The 19,639-nt window shown below is 40.4% G+C and overlaps 1 protein-coding gene across 1 annotated transcript in view; it reads right to left on the minus strand.

Moving 5' to 3' along the window:
- KCMF1 (potassium channel modulatory factor 1) overlaps nt 1-19,639 on the minus strand; it is a 78,945-nt gene that overhangs the window by 9,187 nt on the left and 50,119 nt on the right. Inside the window, exons 4-5 of the mRNA XM_055541736.1 lie at nt 17,962-18,101; nt 2,825-2,926 (exon numbers count right to left, since the gene is read on the minus strand). Of these exons, the coding sequence (XP_055397711.1) occupies nt 2,825-2,926; nt 17,962-18,101 (242 nt within the window). The remainder of the gene's footprint in view (nt 1-2,824; nt 2,927-17,961; nt 18,102-19,639) is intronic.

Here is a 19,639-nt window from a genome sequence, read left to right on the forward strand (position 1 = left end):
AGTTGTGCTAATATACAGGCTAATCAAATCTCAGTGACTATCTGTAACGAGAAAGGAATAGTGCAAATAATTTAAATTCAGGAGTCAAAGATTCCTTTCAGCTATCGGTTTTAATCTGTCAATGTGTGTGTGTGTTTTTCCAATACTGCTGTCAAGCAGAAAACCAGATTTGAATTTCTTGTGTTAAGTGGACACACAGAGAGTTAACAGCACATTTATCAAGAACTCAAACCATCTTACATATGTGTGTGAGTTAAACTGAAGAAAGTCCCGAGGAGCAAACAGCAGCCAAAACTCGTGAAGACAACACTGTGTCTCTACACAGGCAAGTGTGAGTGTAAGGGGGGGGGGGGGGTGGCTGGGGGAGCCACATGTTATAGCAGAAGAGATTTTCTTTTGAAGCTGCCAATATATAGGAAAAGAATTCTAAAAAAGAGGGGCTATATGTATAACTGATTTACTTTGTTATTCAGCAGAAACTAATACAACATTGTACATCAACTATACACCAATTAAAAAAAAAATTCCCCAAACAAAACACAAACAAAAAAAGCAGCCAACAGAACAGCTACACAATGCAGGCTAACTTTTGTGCTGGATTCCCAGTTCAGGAGTCATGTGGGGACAGGGTGGGCAGCCATAATGCACACTCTTTCATGGTATTCATGACATGGGCTTGGGCTCTACAGAAAGTGATGTTATGATCATCACACTTTATTTGTACAAGTATAAAAAGTACACTTTAGGGATTTCCCTGGTGGTCCAGTGGTTAAGAATCTGCCTTGGAGTGCAGGGGACACAGGTTCGATATCTGGTTGGGGAACTAAGATTCCACATGCCTCAGAACAACTAAGCCCACACTGCAACTACTGAGCCCAACACAACCGGGTCTCCTGTATTGCAGGCGGATTCTTTTCCAACTGAGCTATCAGGGAAATCCTGCTAAATAAATAAAAAATTAAAAAAAATAAATAAAAAGTACACTTTAGGAAGAGTTCTACCAAAGTGGCAAAAAAAAAAAAAAAAAAAAAAAAGCCTGGTTAAAAGGAGGCTTAGAAACAAGTCACTCTCTCATGTCAAACAAAATTATCACATAGTGGCACTTGAAGAACTTGACAAATTAGTTATATTTCCAGGAAAACTGCTATGCCAACACTTTCTAGAATTTAAAAATAATAGTTGCTAGCAATCTAAAATGCAGCGTATGACTTCTCTTATTCTCATTTTTACATAATTTATTTTTTCTTGGTAATGAAAGACTCATACACATCTACAAAAGATGGATGTGGATGACATGGGACATTCTACTGAATGGATACTGATTTCACTAGAGGTCCTTGAACCTGCTGGAGAAGCGCAGGATAATGGCATGGTTTTTCAAAATTTTTTGCCTAGCTACTCCACGAAGATGGAGTGAAGAATAGATCAAGTTGTAACTCTTCTGGGTATTGTTATAGAATTATTTTATATAAAATGGGAAGTAACTAACAGGCTAAAAGTATTCTTGGCCCATTTGGATTTTCATGTAAGCACTGCTTTCTTCATTTTGCTTTTAGTGTCCCCTGCACTTAGCAGAGAGGAAGAGTGGGCTCCTCTGTTCATTCAGTACTTGCCCCAGACTGGCTCAGACCAGGCTGATCTTCTCATTTCTCAGGAAGGTTCCAAAGCTTTATCTTTCCATTAGTTTCCACTTGAAAGTGAAAGTGTTAGTCGCTCAGTCATGTCCAACTCTCTACCACCTCATGGACTGCAGCCTGCCAGGCTCCTCTGTGAGATTCTCCAGGCTAAATACTGGAGTGGGCTGCCATTTCCCTTCTCCAAGGGATCTTCCTGATCCAGGGATGGAACCCCAGTCTCCTGCATTGCAGGCGGATTCTTTACCATCTGAGCCACCAGGGAAGCTTTCCATTAGTTTCCACTTATCTTCCCCCAAACTCTAAAGGGTCAAATTTCTAATAAGAAAATTACGTTCTGTGATCAAGGGCTGAGAGCTGAAGGACAGGAACACCAAGTCTAAGGTTGTCTTATGATTGCCAGGAGGCAAGCAAAGGTATCAGAATGGAGTCTGGCAGAAAGAAAGGTTGTGATTAGCTCTTGATTGCTTCAGACTGCAATGAACACTAAAACCTTCCCAAGAGCACACAGCCCTAAGTTAATAGGTGATAATTTTAGAAAGACAATTCATAACTTGAAACCAGAAGCACTGAATCTACAAATAAATATACTCTGGTGGGCCAGTAATCTCTTGCAGAGTATAGAGAATACTGTCAGTAACCATCATGAGACTGGCTTGGGAGGAGAAGCAGAAATCAAAGTGGGAAAGAAATTTAGAACTGGATCTGACCTTATGCTGTCCTACTCAGATGGGCAGGAAGCCCCACGGGGCACACCTGCTCACCACCCAGCCTATAAGAGACTATGGCAACAGAGAATACAGATGGCGAGCAAGTATATCATCCACACAGTTAATGAACTAACTAGATTTTAATTTGGATTAGCATTTTCCACTTTTGTATGAAAACACCCTCCTGAAGACTTGTAACCTGGTCAAATTGTCTTAAAAAAATAATAAACCTGATGGCAAAGAACTGAAGATAATGAGCAAGTGCATTTCACTTACTGAGCACTTTTCATGTAATGGTCACAGCGTGGAAAAAGAGAAATAAGAAATCGCACCTCAACGCCGTATCACTTTCAGGAAAATGTCAAATCAACTAAGATAATTTGGAGGTTAGTTTTGTCCCTGGGAATACTGCCCTTAAAAGTTATCACAATGACAAATGTTGCAAACAACTTTTTCCCTTGTTGCATCTCAAAAGGATATTAAATCTCTAGGGGCTCTGTGTTCAAGTGTAAGATGAGCTGCAAAGTCATCCGTGACATGATTAGGATCGCCTCCAGGTAACGCTGCACATATTGGACAAATCTGAAATGAAAGCAGAGAAAGCAGATTTACTTATCGATGAACATTGATCAGGTATCTTTCTGGATGAATATTTTATTGTAATTTTTATCCTGACCAGGTTTTAACCAGGCAAAAATACAGCAGATCCTGAACTAGTGTACAGCATGGAGGCTGAACAAGAGCCGCAGGCATGAATGTGGTGACTTTCCACTGAAGCAGATCATTTGTCGGGGTCAGACAGACAATTCTAAACACACAGGTCAAACTGGAGCTCTGGCAAATTCGTCTGCATGGTCTAGCAAACTATTTTCCATAAAAAAGTTTTTCAGTGTGCCATTTAGTGCACGTTCATGTCCAAGTCCCGACTGACTGGTAAATGCTGAGACATAATCTTCCCTAAAGTGACCTAGACTCGAGGGACAATCACCAAACAAGACAGCACAGCTCTTATTAAAAATGCAGCTGCACAAACTTAAACACTCTGAATGTGGTACAGTAAGACAGACAATGACAACTGATAATATGCAAATATGCTCTATTAATTCTGAATGGGACTTCTAAGAGGGGAAAGGGGGTAGAGATAATTTTTAGAACTTTATTTCCCAGAGGGATGGGAGGCAGGACAAAAGCTTGTGATCAGAGCAGAGGAGGCTTGAGAGGTTGGGAGTGTAGTTTCTGAAACAGCAGTTTCAACAGAGATGGTGAAATAGGAGGCAGAAGGAAAGGACAGAAAGAATGTGGAATTTTCAGGGTTGAAGCCCTTACTTTTTCAGAAATCCAACTGGACAGATGATGGCCTAAAAGTGGGAGCCAAGCCCTGAAGTATGAACTTCAACCTCAAAGAACAGAGCCAAGAAGGAAGGTCTGAGCTAAGGAGCACAACCAAAGGGAGCCCCAGGACCCGGACGGTGGAAGGTTTTGGCCTGTGCCCCTCCAGGGACAGGGGAGCTGAGGGCAGGATACGAGATTCAACCTTGCCATTGTATATGTCATATGCCTAAGTACTTTCACTGGGAGTAATACCAGGCACCTGACTGACCTTACTGCAGGCTCACTGCTTACAAAGGAGAGGAGGTGGCAGGAGAAAGGTGAGACCTGGAAGGACAGTACTAGGATATGGGGGAAGACAAACTAGTCTGATTCCTAGAGCCTGAGAGAACACAAATCCCTGTCTCTAATGACTAGAAATCGGAAGTCCTGGAGACCGTTGTGATCCAGTTCCTCCTAAAGTGCAAACAGTCAGCTGTCCTGATGATCTGCCTCAGGACTCTGAGAAACAGCCCAAGACTTAAAGATGCTCAAGAAAAAACACCGAAGCACGGACGTGTGCAGAAGAACGAGAGGTCACGATGGGATGCACCTCTGAGGCAAAGGAGAGAAAGAAGCAGACAGACACGCTTATGCTTTTTCCAGAAGATGCCAGAAAGATGGTCATTTTTTCTGTGTCAGAGAGAAAAGCAACTGGATCTGTTTATAGATAATCAACTCTCTCCTTACCAGAAAGTTGGCTTTTACTGTGTAGCTTCCTGTGCTGTGTGACACTGTGGGGTAGAGTCTGATATACTTATTTTACTTTTCACATGTTTCTGCCTTGTCTATAGATTGTAAACTCTGAGAAATGCAGGACAGTGTGATTTCTTTCTTTGCGGGAACTGTGACCAGATTTGTTAAAAGCAAAAAGATCGACATGGTTTAGACAAGCAAAAACAATCTCCAGTTGCACGTATAAGATTTTTATCCAAACAGAAAACAAAGGAAGGCATCTTCCTTCTAAGGTACTTCCCTTTAGACTGGTCTTTGGATAAAATCTATGTATAACCTGAACTGCACAAAGAAGACAGCTACAGAAGTTGCAGTCCTCTGATGATGAAAGTAAATGGACCGAGTTGAGAAAAGTCTCCTTGAGAACATGCATTCCTGGAAGGAAGACAGAATGGGGAAGCACAGATACCAAACATACTAGGAATGTCCTAGTAAGACTGATAATCTCCTGCAAACTAGAAAAGCACCCTTGAGTTAGAGATGTAAAACATAAAGAAAAATCAAGATCCTTCTATATACTACTGTCTGTGAATTTCAGTTCTGTGACTTAGAATCTTTTAGATTTTACTATAGGGGTAAGGCAGGATGAAGGTATACAGACCGCTCCATCCAGAGAGAAATAAAACAGAAACAAATACTTCCTAGTAATCTGGGGTAAAGAATCACTGGGGTGGAAGGGCCACCTAGCTCGGCAGCTGGCACAGGAGAATCAGGAGACTAGATGAGAACCAAGTGGAAGATGGTGCCACCGTTGGGTCACACGAAGTTAACTCAAATGAGGACCTGGAAAGGAAAATGAAGTGTTGATGGGACCAGAGGCCACCTTGCAAGTTTTTAGATTTTATGCTGAGCAAGCGAACTCGTGTTTCAGGACAAAAACTTTGGTAACTCAAGGTTGTACTTTCTGAGACAATGCAGGGAACAAGAGGAAGAGGGAAAAACAAGAGTGAAGTGGGGCAGGAGGAACAGAGATGAGGTGAGAATGGAAAGAGGTAGATGCCACAGTGCACCCAGGGGCATGAATGCAGCGTATCTCTGAGTGCATCTTTACTTCCCCAAGACAGCACCTAATATTTTTTACAAGACAGGCAAAATTCACACAAAAGATAAGCTACTGACCCTAAAATTATGAGTCTGTCAACGCTGATATTTATCATAATTCTACTGCCACATGATACAAAAGTACCTACCACTAGGACAAGAAAAGTCCATTAATTTACATTAACTCAAAATTATGACAATTAACACTGTAAATAAACTATACTTTAATAAAATACAATTTTTTAAAAATCACAACAATTTGCTGACATTAAGGCTGACTGAATTGGCCTAAGTGTTTCCTAAACTTGGCTAAGGATATCATTCACCTGGAGCATTTGTTAAAAATAGAGTTTCAGGTTTGAGAATCTGTATTTTGAAAAGGATCCCAGTTAGTTTGTAATTAGAAAGCTTGGTAAACACTGCTTAAATATACAATGGTATTGCAAAATAATACTTACCCTGTTGTGTGAAATACCAAATGTTGTCCCCTGCTACCCCCCACCTCCTTATTCACAAAAGTCCTTGATATTCTCCGTCTTTGCTTTCCCTCGAGTCCTTCCCCTCCGTTTCATCCTGCCACTGAGAGTCACTATCAGTCCTGCTTTTTATCTGTAGCACCTGTGGGAGCCTTTACCAATGTGCTGAGGTAAGATCCCATGCCAAAAATGTAACGGAGTTTCCATTTTCCCATATGGTCCCAGTGCATGACGGCCAGCGAGCAACCAGTCAGTGCAGATCCTTAACATGGGTGGTCACCTGTGTGACCAGTGTCCAGAACACACCTCCTGAAGTCATTAGGTAAAATGCTATAAGTCACTACTGAACTTACAAAACCTTTTTCCCTATGACAGGTTATGTGCATAAAAAAAAAAAAAAAATCAGCTTGCTTTTAAGCCAGCCCCCACTACAATTAGCAACCAGTCTAAATCAAGTTTGGATTTCCCCCAGCCTCTTTCTTGAATTGGAACACCCCCTCCAGATGGTGTTCTCTGTCTGGCTCTGTTCAGTGCTTTAAAACAAGGAAGAGTTAAGTTCCTATGATGTGGTGAGTTCTCTTCCTCTCTCCCTCCCCTTTTTTGGATAGACTTAACAATATGTTTTTTTGCTGGTTTTGTTTTCTGCTACAGAAAAATGCATTAAAAAAAAAAACTGCTTATGATCCAGCATAAAACCTGGAACCTAGACTGCAGCATTAGAGAAATTGGTCTTTCACCAAATCACTCAGCACCTGCTGAGGAGCCAGGCTGCTTCTTCACCAGCAGGACGATCCACTTTGATGCACCATCTTCCACACCCCTTGACTCTGCCCTTCATCTCAGATCCTGGGACACCATCCTTCTTCTTAACAGCAAATGCCTTAAGTGAAATAACCACCTTGGCAATCAGCACTTCTTGACTAGGTTTCTGGATCACAAGCTTGATTTCTTTGTCTGTTCTAATTTTAGATCCATGAGAAACATTTCCCTTTTGAGAATACAGGTTCAAAGGCTGTGATTTCCCTACCTCATCTTCTACTATTACTTTCTGATGACACTAGATGTCTGAGGCATCACTTCTCTGACGATTATGCTCCTATAACAGGGAGCAAACGCTTCGGGGTAAATTCTACCCTTTCTGGATTCATGCTCATCTACATAATCATTATGTTTAAGTTCATCATGTTTCAAAAGAACTACAGAATCACTCAAACCCCACAATCCTTCCCTTCCCAATTGAGAGCTGAGATGGCATGAGGGTGGAGAAAGGTCATTCCCTGGCACTGGGGCTAGCACTTCTACTCACTGTCCACCAGACCAGGTGGACAAACACTCTGGTTTTAAAGCTTCTCTACTATCTGGCCCCATTTGGCGCGTTTGATTTTGTTTCCCACCCCAGTCCGCAACAATCGATGACTTTCTATCCTCTCCATCTACCATGTTCTTTCTATCACTGAATCCTGGTTCATGTCTCTTCCCTCCGAGTAATGCCATTCCTTCCCATTCTGTCCACTCTTTGAAATAACACCCATTCTCAAGGGCTACCTCAATTTACAAAATCCTGACTCCTTTTGGCATTTTTCTCCAGTTGTGTCAGAAAAGCCAGTTTGCTTTTTAGACATGCCATAAGGTGCGTGTGGGTAGAGGCCCTGTTTTAAGTTTACTATGCTGACAGACTTCCCTGGTGGCTCAGATGGTAAAGTGTCTGCCTACAATGCAGGAGACCCGGGTTTGATCCCTGGGTCAGGAAGATCTCCTAGAGAAGGAAATGGCAACTCACTCCAATATTCTCGCCTGGAAAATCCCCTGGACAGAGGAGCCGCTTAAGCTGCAATCCATGGGGTCGCAAAGAATCGGACACAACTGAGCAACTTCATTTTCACTTTCATGCTGACAGCCATCATGCTTTATATTCCCAGAATCTGATGACTTCAAAAAGCGCTACTTCACATGACGTATTAGAAGCAATGTTCCTGGTAAATGCTTGGAGAGACACACTGAGAACATACAAGGACATATAGGGTCTTGAGTAAGACCAGCAAATGCTTCCCTGTCCAAGCTGTCCTTAATAACTGACCCAGGCATGACCTAGAACAGCCTTTCTTTTAACATTATCCGTCTGGGGGCAAAGAAGTGGAGTAAAGTAAATACTGTGTTCTATCGGTTTCCTCAATTAGAGCTAACAACTCAGTTAATTTTTGCTCAGGCACCCCCACTTTTTCTTACACAAGGCCCTCTGCAGCCCCTACTCCATGTTTCCCTGTCATTTCTTGAAAACTCCTTTTCCATTCTTCATTCCTTTATTATAGCTGTGAGTCAACTTACGAAGTTAATCATGGTTGAAAAGATCACAATACCCTTGTCCCTGAGGATTGACAAGTTCTAAAGCAAAATCAAAGTGCAGTGAAGAAGCTGTCTGTTCCCATAACTCTACTGTCTCCAGAAAAGCTCTGCTTATTTCTTCTTTATGTGAATGTGCTTTTTCCTTCCAGTAATCAGACAAGAAAGAACACATAATTCTCCTGTGTTAATACTACACTAACTTTCTAGCATAAGGTTACTTAGGCCTTTCCAAGCTAGCTTTGAAATCAAAGTTCACTTCATGAAAAAAACAAAAGACAAAGTTCACCACTTGATGTGTTCTGACGACTTATATGCTTATCAAGCTCTGAGTTCCAAACCAGGTGTCTAAAGGACATTTACAAAAATAGCCTCTTTTAAAAGTTGGTGTGGGTCTTCCATTTTTTAAACAAAAAATATATAGACAGATTATGTCGTAAATTCAAATAAAACATTTAAGTAAAGCCTTGTGTGTGTCATTTAAGATAGTGTGCACAATAAGCACACTTCTTTCTGTGCTGCTCTTTTCAACTGGGTCCTAATTTCCATTAAGTTCAAGGACTTATGCTGTGAAGTCCAGATAAGGAGGTAAAGTTGAAGTTCTGACAGGTTATATTTGTTATACTGTATAGTTTTGCTACATGGATTAACTAATTAAGTATTTACTGAGTAAATATTTAGGTACAATTTATGTCCGGGGCTTCCCAGGTGCTGACAGTGGTAAAGAATCCAATGCAGGAGATATAAGAGACAGAGGTTTGATCCCTGGGCTGGGAAGATCCCCTGGAGAAGAGCATGACAATCCACTCCAGTATTTTGCCTGGAGAATCCCCATGGACAGAGGAGCCTGGCGGGCTACAGCCCACGGGATCGCAAAGAGTCAGACACGACTAAGCACTTGAGCAGCATGTCTTGGACACACTTCGTGTCTTCCTTTTTAAGGGGCTCTTAAATTCACCTCTAGAAATAACCTAGGCTTATTGTGTAAAGCAGATTTTCTGGTCATCTGCAGTACAATGGGGGTGTTTCTGGTTTTATTTTTATTTATTTGATTGTGCAGGATCTTCACTGTTCTGTGCAGGATCTTCACTGATACATGTGGGATTTAGTTTCCCAACCAGGAACTGAACTCTGGTTCCCTCATTGGGAGCACAGAGTCTTAACCACTGGACCACTGGGGAAGTCAGTGGGGGTGTTTTTAACAAAGTTTCTTTTACTGAAAAGTGATGATCCTGGAGAAGCTATTAGAATTTAAAACCATGACACACAAAACCCCTTACATGCATTACATTTTAATCCTCATACAAAAAAACAGAATTGACATTCTACTGAGTTAACAACTGCTAAGGCTAACTGATAACTCCAGGGTTTCGGCTTTCTTGCCAACTTAAAAGTAGTTTATCTGATCAAACCTGCATATATAATGAAAATAAGACCGAAGGGTGAAGTTTTGCTTTGAGAAGATACAAAAAGTAGAAAATCTGTGCTACATGGGCAATAACCCTCTGGGCCCTTCTCTAGAAGCATCTAGCTTGTAGCTACATGCACCTTAGCCATCTGTCCAACACAGATACAGGGTCTTTCAAGAGCTGAGGGAGCACATTGTTTAACTCAATTATAATCTCGCTTTCTGTTGTTGCACTGGAACACTCAAATTAACTCATAATTAAGTATGAGCTACTTCGTACTGAATTTATTTTTCTCCTCAGTTCCATTTTCCCATTTTAATGCTTGGGTTGGGACTGTTGCCTGCTTCCAAAGAGCAGCATTTAGAATGTTAGGGAGTTTTTGTTAACATAAAAATTTTTGTTTTCCTTTACATTTTTTTTTTCTTCCTTTACATTTTTATCTATGGTTTAAAAGTACTAAATAATTAAAGTTTTGGTTTCAAACATGTTTCCTGACATAAAATTAAATCCAATGTGTATACTGATGTGTTGGGAACTCATAAAACTTGAAAAAACATCAATTTGGCCATAATGAAAAATAATTCCAAAGTGGTCAGAGCAGTCCCATTTCTTTATCCTGTTCACAGGTCACTCTGAATGTGAGCAATTATGCCCATGAACACTTAGGAAAAAACCCCCAATGTAAGCTTGACTGTTGCCTCCTCGGTGTCAGTGATAAAGAATTCACCTGCCTATGCAGGAGACTTGAGTTTGATCCCTGGGTTGGGAAGATCCCTAGAGAAGGAAATGGCAACCCACTCAGGTACTCTTGCCTCGAAAATTCCTGGAGAGAGAAACCTGATGGGCTATAGTCCACGGGGTCGCAGAGTCGGACATGACTTAGCAACTAAACAACACAAAGCTTTACTGTTTTCATCCATCCTGGGGTAAGCTACACATTTCACCTGCAGGCTTAGAGAAAGAAAAGGAAAGAGGCATCTTGTGTTGTTAAGTGGTGTTCGAAAGCACCTTCGAGCCACAGGGGGACAGGTACAGGGAAGGCTGCACCCAAAGCCAGAGACAATTTTAGTGAAAACTCACAAATGACTCTACCTAAGTTAGTTAGGGTTTATATTGCTTATAATGAGTTTAAACTAGAGTCTGACAATGACAGAAGCTCTGTAGGCTCCTCTTCTCCAGAGCTTAATGATGTCAAGTAAGGCTGAGTCTGGTAGGATTTCCTGGAAAAAAACCACCTCAGCTGTGAATACCAAGATTGGCATCTTAAAATAATTTTCTTAACCAGTTTTCTTTTTTTTTTTTTAACCTGAGGAGCACAATGGGAAAAGAAGGGGTACCAGGAGAAGAAGAGACAAGGTGGAAAAGTGCTTAAGAAACTTCCAAGCTACCTTACAATTTGCCAACAGCTGTCAGGGGGCTCCCATCTTTAATTTATACCACACTTTCTACACATTTTTATGCATGCTTTCTGAAAAGAAGCTCCATTACTAGGCACTGCCTTGAAATTAGCTGTCTGGACACTGAACTAGACAAACCAGGGTTTCACAGGACAAAGAAGAAATCAAATCAGTGGCCCAAGAAAAAAACTCAAAACTAATGTCTCTACATGCACTGCTCTCTTCCCAGCACTCCCCTTCATACTGGGTGCTTTTCCCATTCTGCAAACAGCCTACTCATCTTCCCTATGGGAGTTTATTTCAACACAGAGGAAGGTACAAAGCAAAAAAACCCTACCCACGGTAACCACATATTCTGAAATACTAGGCATGACACTTTCTTGGAAAAGCTATCATCATCTGATTCTCACAATATTTTAAAAGACTGCCCTTCTGGTTTTCACATCACCTAAAAGAACTAATTTCTCATAGAAACATCTTTTAAAATACCATGACACCCATATAAATAGAATTATCCTAGAACAACCTAGAATCCCCAATGCACCTCCTCTCATTTCCTTCCCTGCTATCAATATCAACTCAAAAATCTACTGGTATACCAATGGCTATATCACCGTTGGTTGTTGTTCAGTCACTCAGTTGTGTCTGACTCTGCGACCCATGGATGGCAGCACACCAGGCTTCCAGTCCTTCACCATCTCCTGGAGCTTGCTCAAACTCATGTCCATTGAGTCAGCGATGCCATCCAACCATCTGGTCCTCTGTCGTCCCCTTCTCCTCCTGCCTTCAATCTTTCCCAACATCCTGGTCTTTTCTAATGAGTCAGTTCTTCACATCAGGTGGCCAAAGTATTGGATTTTCAGCTTCAGCATCAGTCCTTTCAATGAATATTCAGGATTGATTTCCTTTAGGATTAACTGGTTTGATCTCCTTGCAGTCCAAGGGACTCTCAAGAGTCTCCTTCACAGTCCAAAAGCATCAATTCTTCGATGTTCAGTCTTCTTTATGGTCCAACCTTTACATCCATACATGACTACTGGAAAAACCATAGCCTTGACTAGATCGACCTTTGTTGGCAAAGTAATGTCTCTGCTTTTTAATATGCTGTCTAGGTTGACATAGCTTTTCTTCCAAGGAACAAATATCTTTTAGTTTCATGGCTATAGTCACCATCTGCAGTGATTTTGGAGCCCAAGAAAATAGTCTGACACTGTTTCCACTATTTGCCCATCTATTTGCCATGAAGTGATGGGACCAGATGCCATGATCTTCGTTTTTGAACGCTGAGTTTTAAGCCAGCCTTTTCACTCTCCTCTTTCACTTTCATCAAGAGGCTCTTCAGTTCCTCTTTGCTTTTGCCATAAGGTTGCTGTCATCTGCATATCTGACGTTATTGGTATTTCTCCTGGCAATCTTGATTCCAGCTTATGCCTCATCCAGCCTAGCATTTCACATGATATACTTTGCATATAAGTTAAATAAATAAGTAGGGTGACAATATATAGCCTTGATGTACTCCTTTTCGAACAACCAGTCCATTGTTCCATGACTGGTTCTAACAGTTGCAAGAAGACCTGCATACAGGTTTCTCAGGAGGCAGGTAAGGTGGTCTGGTATTCCTGTCTCTTGAAGAACTGTCCATAGTTTATTGTGATCCACACAGTCAAAGGCTTTAGCGTAGTCAATGAAGCAGAACTATATGTTTTTCTGGAATTCTCTTGCTTTTTCGATGATCCAACAGATGCTGGCAATTTGATTTCTGGTTCCTCTGCCTTTTCTAAATCCAGCTTGAACATCTAGGAGTTTGTGGTTCAGCTAGCTGCTGAAGCCTAGTTTGCAGAATTTTAAGCATTACTTTGCTAGCATGTGAGATGAGTGCAATTGTGTGGTAGTTTGAACAGTCTTTGGCATTGCCCGTCTTTAGGACTGGAATGAAAATTAACCTTTCCCAGTCCTGTGGCCACTGCTGAGCAGTTTTCCAAATTTTTTGCTTTGAGAAGTCCATGAACAGTATGAAAAGGCAAAAAGATACCCCCCTTAATAACCGAGAATATTACTACTGTCTGATTTTAAACAAGTAAATGTGCTCAAAATAACTATTATTAAAAATGTGCAAAGTTAGCCAAATACTAGAGACAGAAAAAAGTGATTTATAAAACAGAAAGTGTTCTGCATCAAAGGTAATGAAAAGCACAAATGGTTAAAGTACCAAATACCAGTCTTCTGTAATCTATCTAAGTGCAGTTGAGCAGCAGCAAGATAGCTGCCTGCAGCAGAGGTATTTTCCAAGTCCTATGTTAATTCAATAAAATACCATGGTTAGTTCACAGAAAAGCAGACTACACAAGCAGTAACAGTCAGTCAAAGCCTATTTTTAAAACAAAGTGTATTTGGCTTTTAAATGCTTATTTTTCTTGATTACCTGCTTATAAGAGTAAATAGTCAATTATAATATTTAAGAAAATGTACAAGATTGTATCAGCAGGTTTGTAAAAATTATGGCTTACATCACTATTACTGCTTCTAATAAGGAAATACCTGTGTTGGGAAGTTATCAGCTCTATATGTCTACATATTAAAATGGTCTTTCAATGAAATACAGATACTACATTGATGGTCAAAATTTAAAAGTCCCATATACAACTAAAAAATATGTAACTTCTCATAGCCCTGATGTATAAACCATATCTGTCACATTATTTCGGTTTGCAGTTTATTTCATCTAATATTTTCCTGCCTGTTTAATTTAGGAATCAAATGCATCTAACTGTTTATACACAAAATGCCACAATGATGAGGGTAATTTCTATTCTGTGCTCTATGATTCTTTTTAATTGACATTCAATTGTCTAAATATTAAATAAATTATCAGCTAAAACAGATTATTCTGACTCACTAAAAAAAGATTTAAAAGACCTTTTATGTCATCATGTTTCTCCAAAAGAATAAAATTGTCTAAAGTCTGATTATGGAGAATTTCTAAAATCATTCTTTTTCCTTGACTTTTATTTTATTTTTTAATCAAATTGGTATACATGGAACACAATACAACCATGCTATTATTACAAAAACATCTAGGTCTTCACTAAAATGGGAGGGGCTGTATCACTTGCATGGATGAAGAGGACCTCAAAGCAGGAGACTGCCCTATGCTCCTTTCTGGAGATGAAGAAAACAAAGAGTAAACCAAATGAAAATCAGAAAGTGAAAAGCTTGCAGCAGGGAATACTAGAGAACTGATGTGGCTATGAACAGCACAATACACTGCAACACAGATTTCTAGAAGTGAGAAGAAAACTTTGGTGAACCCGAAAGTGCTTTTACCTTTTAAAATGTAACATTCTTAATATAAAATTGCAAGAATTTATTAAATAAAGAACTGAAATATTAATTACATATCATTAATTAGAGGTAAAGGTACTTTTCACTTAAAAACCAACAATAAAAATTCCTGAAGGCTTTCTGATAGCTGCAGTGCTAGTCAGCAAATGTGAGACCTAAGAAATTACCAGGACTCACGCTTAACGTTTTTATGTTCCAGGCTTTCCTACCACGTTTCTTGCGCACTCCGTAGCCACCTCCTCAGCAGATCCTTCATGTTTGCACTCCCATTTCACCTCCAGTGCTCACTTCTACTACCAGCTGATAGATTTTGATAACTACATACTACTTCCGTTCTTACTTCTTCCCACAACCAAAACTAGTTAGTTGTCCCAATCTACCTGATTTCATAACTATGAGGGGTTTTAAGAACTTGCCCTTAACTTCAAAAATTACACTGTTTATCAGATTTGGTGTTTATAAAAAGACTCTTGAGATTATACCCAATCCACTTGTAAAATTTTAATCAGCTTCACTATGCATTCTACGTCAAGTGTTGTTTTTCATGATATCTAGTTTTGAAGAAGCCTCCATATCCTCACATCAAAAGCTCAAGTAATCGGAAATTAACCTTAAGAAGGGAGGGGAATCTTAGGTGAGGGCCTTAGAGTCCCAAGTTGAAAAAAGTGAGGCAAAAATACAGATGACTACAAAGCTATCAACCTTGCACAGACTTTCGTATTAGCTGTGCCAGGCGGTACTGAACACTCACTAATGACGACAACAGCATTTACGGTGATACACCCTCCTGCCCCTAAAGGTTCCAAAGGGAGGGTGCTTAGAGGAGTGAGGTCCCAGAGGGTGGTACAAGCTGGTGGTGCAGAGGACCGGTGCAGTAAATGCACGGGCAAAGAAGGACAGCACTTTGAGTATTTAGAAAGAAAAATATGAGCAGGAATAGAAAAGGAGATACAGTTATTATGGGACTCTTAATTCCTTACCTACCAGAATGACATGAGTCACTACTGAACTCCAGAATTCAAAAATGTCTGTTTACCATGACTTGGCAAAACAGAGGAAGGGAGGGTGTTGACAGGGGACATATAGTAAAATCAGGTGGATATTTACATGTAACTGTAACACATCAGAGCTCATAACATGCTTCACATATATACCTAGAGGCATTCAAAATACTTAACTGGCATGTTATCAGCAGTGATCCTTAAGCACAGACCCCTGGCAGTATGCCACATGTGGTACACCTGCTGAATGCAGCCCTGTATCTGGGACATGACCTACTTGGTTCAAAGAATCAAGCACGCTCGTACCAAAGATTCTTGTCTGCTTGTTACTTTTCACTTTGAAATGTCTGGTATTCTATGAATGGAAACAGAGGTAGATGCAGGGTTCATGCAGACTAAGAGCTGATGAGGAGGGAGAAATCCTTAGAGTATTCCACAAATACGAATATGAAAAAAATAGTATGGCCACTGCCTTGAGCTATGTTCCCAAAGTTGGGGAACTAAAGCAAGGCATATAATTGAATACAACTTATGAGAGACAGACCACAAAACCTATGTGTAGATGGTATTTAATTTTCAAACTACGTGTATCAGGTAGGTACAAAGGACTATAAATAAATTGTATTTACTTTCTGGAAAAATAAAGGCAAAGCTGCTGGTGGTTAATTCTCATTTTTAAAAATGAACAATTTTTCATTCATAGAGAGGACTTGAATTTTCACTGGACTCTCCAATTTTAGATATGGAAAATGGACACATTGTCCTGTCCCAGTGGGGTGATGAAAGTACAGTACAATACTAGGGTCTATTGGCTAAGACAATGATTTTAAGAATGCCTGGTTTACAACTGGGAAACCCTGCCTTATTATGATAAATAAATATTCAAATATAACAGAATTTAAACCAAAGAGAAATTATTCCAACTTTTCCGTGTAACCAGGGTAGACACACAGTCAAATCATCATTCTTCCCACTGTTATCTAGGACTGTTCCAGAAGGAAGCAAAATCACCTTTGCAGAATAAAAAGAACAAATTAAGTCAAATGTGACAATAGTGTTCTGAGGTTCCGCAATGTGTAGATGAGAGCATTTATGAGCTGTTAGGAAAATTTGATTTGAGAACTACATAATGGAAATTTACCAACTGTTTGGACTATAAACCTTGTAACAACTTTAACATCAAATTAACAGTGTACATGGCAATAAGAGTGAACCTCACAGCTATAACAGCAGGGCTGTAGCAGAGATGGGATACGACAGCAGCTAAGTAGGGACTCTACAACCCAGAGGGGCTCTGGCTGAGCTCAAACATCAGGTTCCGCCTTTAAGTTTCACTTAATTTGTTCTGAGTATGTTCAGGGGCTTCTGCACTGAAGCAGTGTGCAGCTGTTTATGCCCAAGCTCTCCAAGTCCCATCCCATACGCCCAGCTCTCCTGGCTTACTCTACTGGTACCAATGGGAAATGAGGGAAGTGGACTCTTTGGGGGCAACACATCATTTCTTGAAGTTGGAAATATGCCGACTCAGATGTTAAGTAAAATATCTACAATGTTTTCAAGGCAAGACTCGGTGTGTTATTCTGAGTCCCTGGCCACTGGCAAAGATCAAAGTAGGAGGAACTTCTAGGGGCTCAAAGCTTTGACCTAAGAAGCAAGAGATATGGTCTAATGAAAACCAACTAAGGTCAATGATATATTATAGTGAGATGTGACAGTGGATTACTACTTAATATGTGACTAAAGATTTTAAAATTTTCTTATGAATGTTTCCTTACAGAAGAGAAATCAACCAGGTAGCAAGAATACTATAAAAAGCAATGTGCTGGGCTTCCCTGGTGACTCAGTGGTAAAGAATCCACCTGCCAATGCAGGAGACACGGGTTTGATCCCTGGACTGGGAAATCCCACATGCCATGGAGCAACTAAGCCCATGCTCTACAACTACTGGTCCTGTGCTCTAGAGCCCAGGAGCTGCCAACTACTAGGCTCATGCATCGCAACTATTGAAGCCTGCGAGCCCTCGAGGCCATGCTCCACAACAAGAGAAGCCACTGCACTGAGGAGTCCAAGCACCCCAACTAGAGAGTGGCCCCTGCTCGCTGGAACTAAAGAAAGGCTCGTGCAGCCACAGAGACACAGCACAGCCATAAATAAATAAGAAAGTACATTTTTTTAAAAAAGAGAGAGATGTGTGTTCCAAGTCAGGGTTTTTTAAGCCTTTTCACCAAGCATTTACTAAAGGCTCCTGAATTTGGTTAAGATGCCACACTGTGCTTTTAGCAGCAACAGGGAAAGAAAGGCTAGTGGGGACAAGAAGGGGGCACTATCTTGTACACATGCAGGTTCCCAGGATGTGTAAAAGTTGCTGTTAAGAGATAATTTTAACAATTATCGTGCAAACAGTAATAGTACACTTAGCAGGAGGCAGAACATAGTGACATGGCTCTATTTTGTGTTAGAAACAATGTACTTTACCGGACGATTTAGACACAAGGCTGTTTCACTTACCACTTCTGTTGATGTTTCTGCGTGTTCAGAAGTAACATGTTCTTGAAGAGATGTCTCCGTATAGCCCATTTTTCCACAATAGGGACAAGTAAAAGACTGTGGCTGCTCTACGGAGAAAGCTTCCCCACCATAGTACAAATCTGAAAAACAGAGCGGAACTGCATTGAGAAATAATTACCAATTTTTAAAGAATACAGAAAAATGTAGCTCAGTCATATCTGACACTTTTGCAACCCCAATGACTGCAGCCCACCAGGCTCCTTTGCCCATGGGATTCTCCCTGGGTTCAATCCCATTATGTATATATTGACCATTTGTTATATGTATAAGACTTGCCAGGTGAATTTGGGGTAGGTGAAGATAAATGTACTTAAAAAAAAAAAAAAGAACAGAACAGAACTTCCTTACCTGATAAGGGGCACCTACAAAATCCCCAAGCTGACATCATACTTACTGGTGAAAGGGTGGATGCTTTCCCCTAAGACCAGGAACAAGACAAGAATTGCCACTCTGGCCATTTCTATTCAATATTTTAGTGGAGAACCTAATCACAGTAGGCAAGAAGATGAAATGAAAGGCATCCAGATGGAAAGAAAGAAGTAAAACTCTTTATTAGCAGATGACAGGATCCTATATATAGAAAATCCTAATGAATCCACTAAAAAAACTAGCAGAACTCATAAACGACCTCAGTGACATTAAAAGATACAAGATCTGTACCTGGGGGTGGTGGGACTGGAAGACTAGGATTAATATACACACTGCCATATATAAAATAGATAACCAATAAGGACCTACTGTATACAGCACAGGAAACTCTACTCAATACTCTGTAATGACCTACATAGGAAAAGGATCTGAAAGAGTAAATATATGTATATGCATAACTGATTCACATTGATGTACACCTGAAACGAACACAACACCGTAAATCAACGATACTTCAATAAAAATAAAAACAAAACAAACGAAACAGTACACACAGGAGAAGCTCTAAAAACTGAGAAGTTACCTTTTGTAAGACACATTTACATTATGAGATAAATCTCCATCTGTACCAGGAAGAGAAGAGGTTCAGCACTAAACCTCTAGAAACCTCTATCAAAGGAGAGACAAAGACCTGAATTTACGTAACAACTTAACTCTACAAAACAAAGTTACTCTTGTTTACCTCCCATAACTGGCCTCCTCCCCACCCAGCTCCCCCAAATCTTCTTTTGTCTTTAGCTTTAGGAGAAGGCAATGGCACCCCACTCCAGTACTCTTGCCTGGAAAATCCCATAGACGGAGGAGCCTGGTAGGATGCAGTCCATGGGGTCGCTAGGAGTTGGACACCACTGAGCGACTTCACTTTCACTTTTCACTTTCATGCATTGGAGAAGGAAATGGCAACCCACTCCAGTGTTCTTGCCTTGAGAATCCCAGGGACAGGGGAGCCTGGTGGGCTGCCGTCTATGGGGTTGCACAGAGTCGGACACGACTGAAGTGACTTAGCAATAGCATAGAGATGGTATTTAAGATGAAGGCTTGGGCCATTTCAGGGAGTTACTGTTTTCCTGGGCATCACCCATGAATATAGAAGGTAGACATGTTACCAAACTTCTGTTAGTTTTGTTTTTTTTTTTTAAATAAAAGATTTATGACAGAAACAAATTGTTTCTCTGTAACTTGGAGTGAG

Source organism: Bubalus kerabau, chromosome 11 (genome assembly GCF_029407905.1).
Source record: "Bubalus kerabau isolate K-KA32 ecotype Philippines breed swamp buffalo chromosome 11, PCC_UOA_SB_1v2, whole genome shotgun sequence".
Lineage (NCBI taxonomy): Eukaryota > Metazoa > Chordata > Mammalia > Artiodactyla > Bovidae > Bubalus > Bubalus kerabau.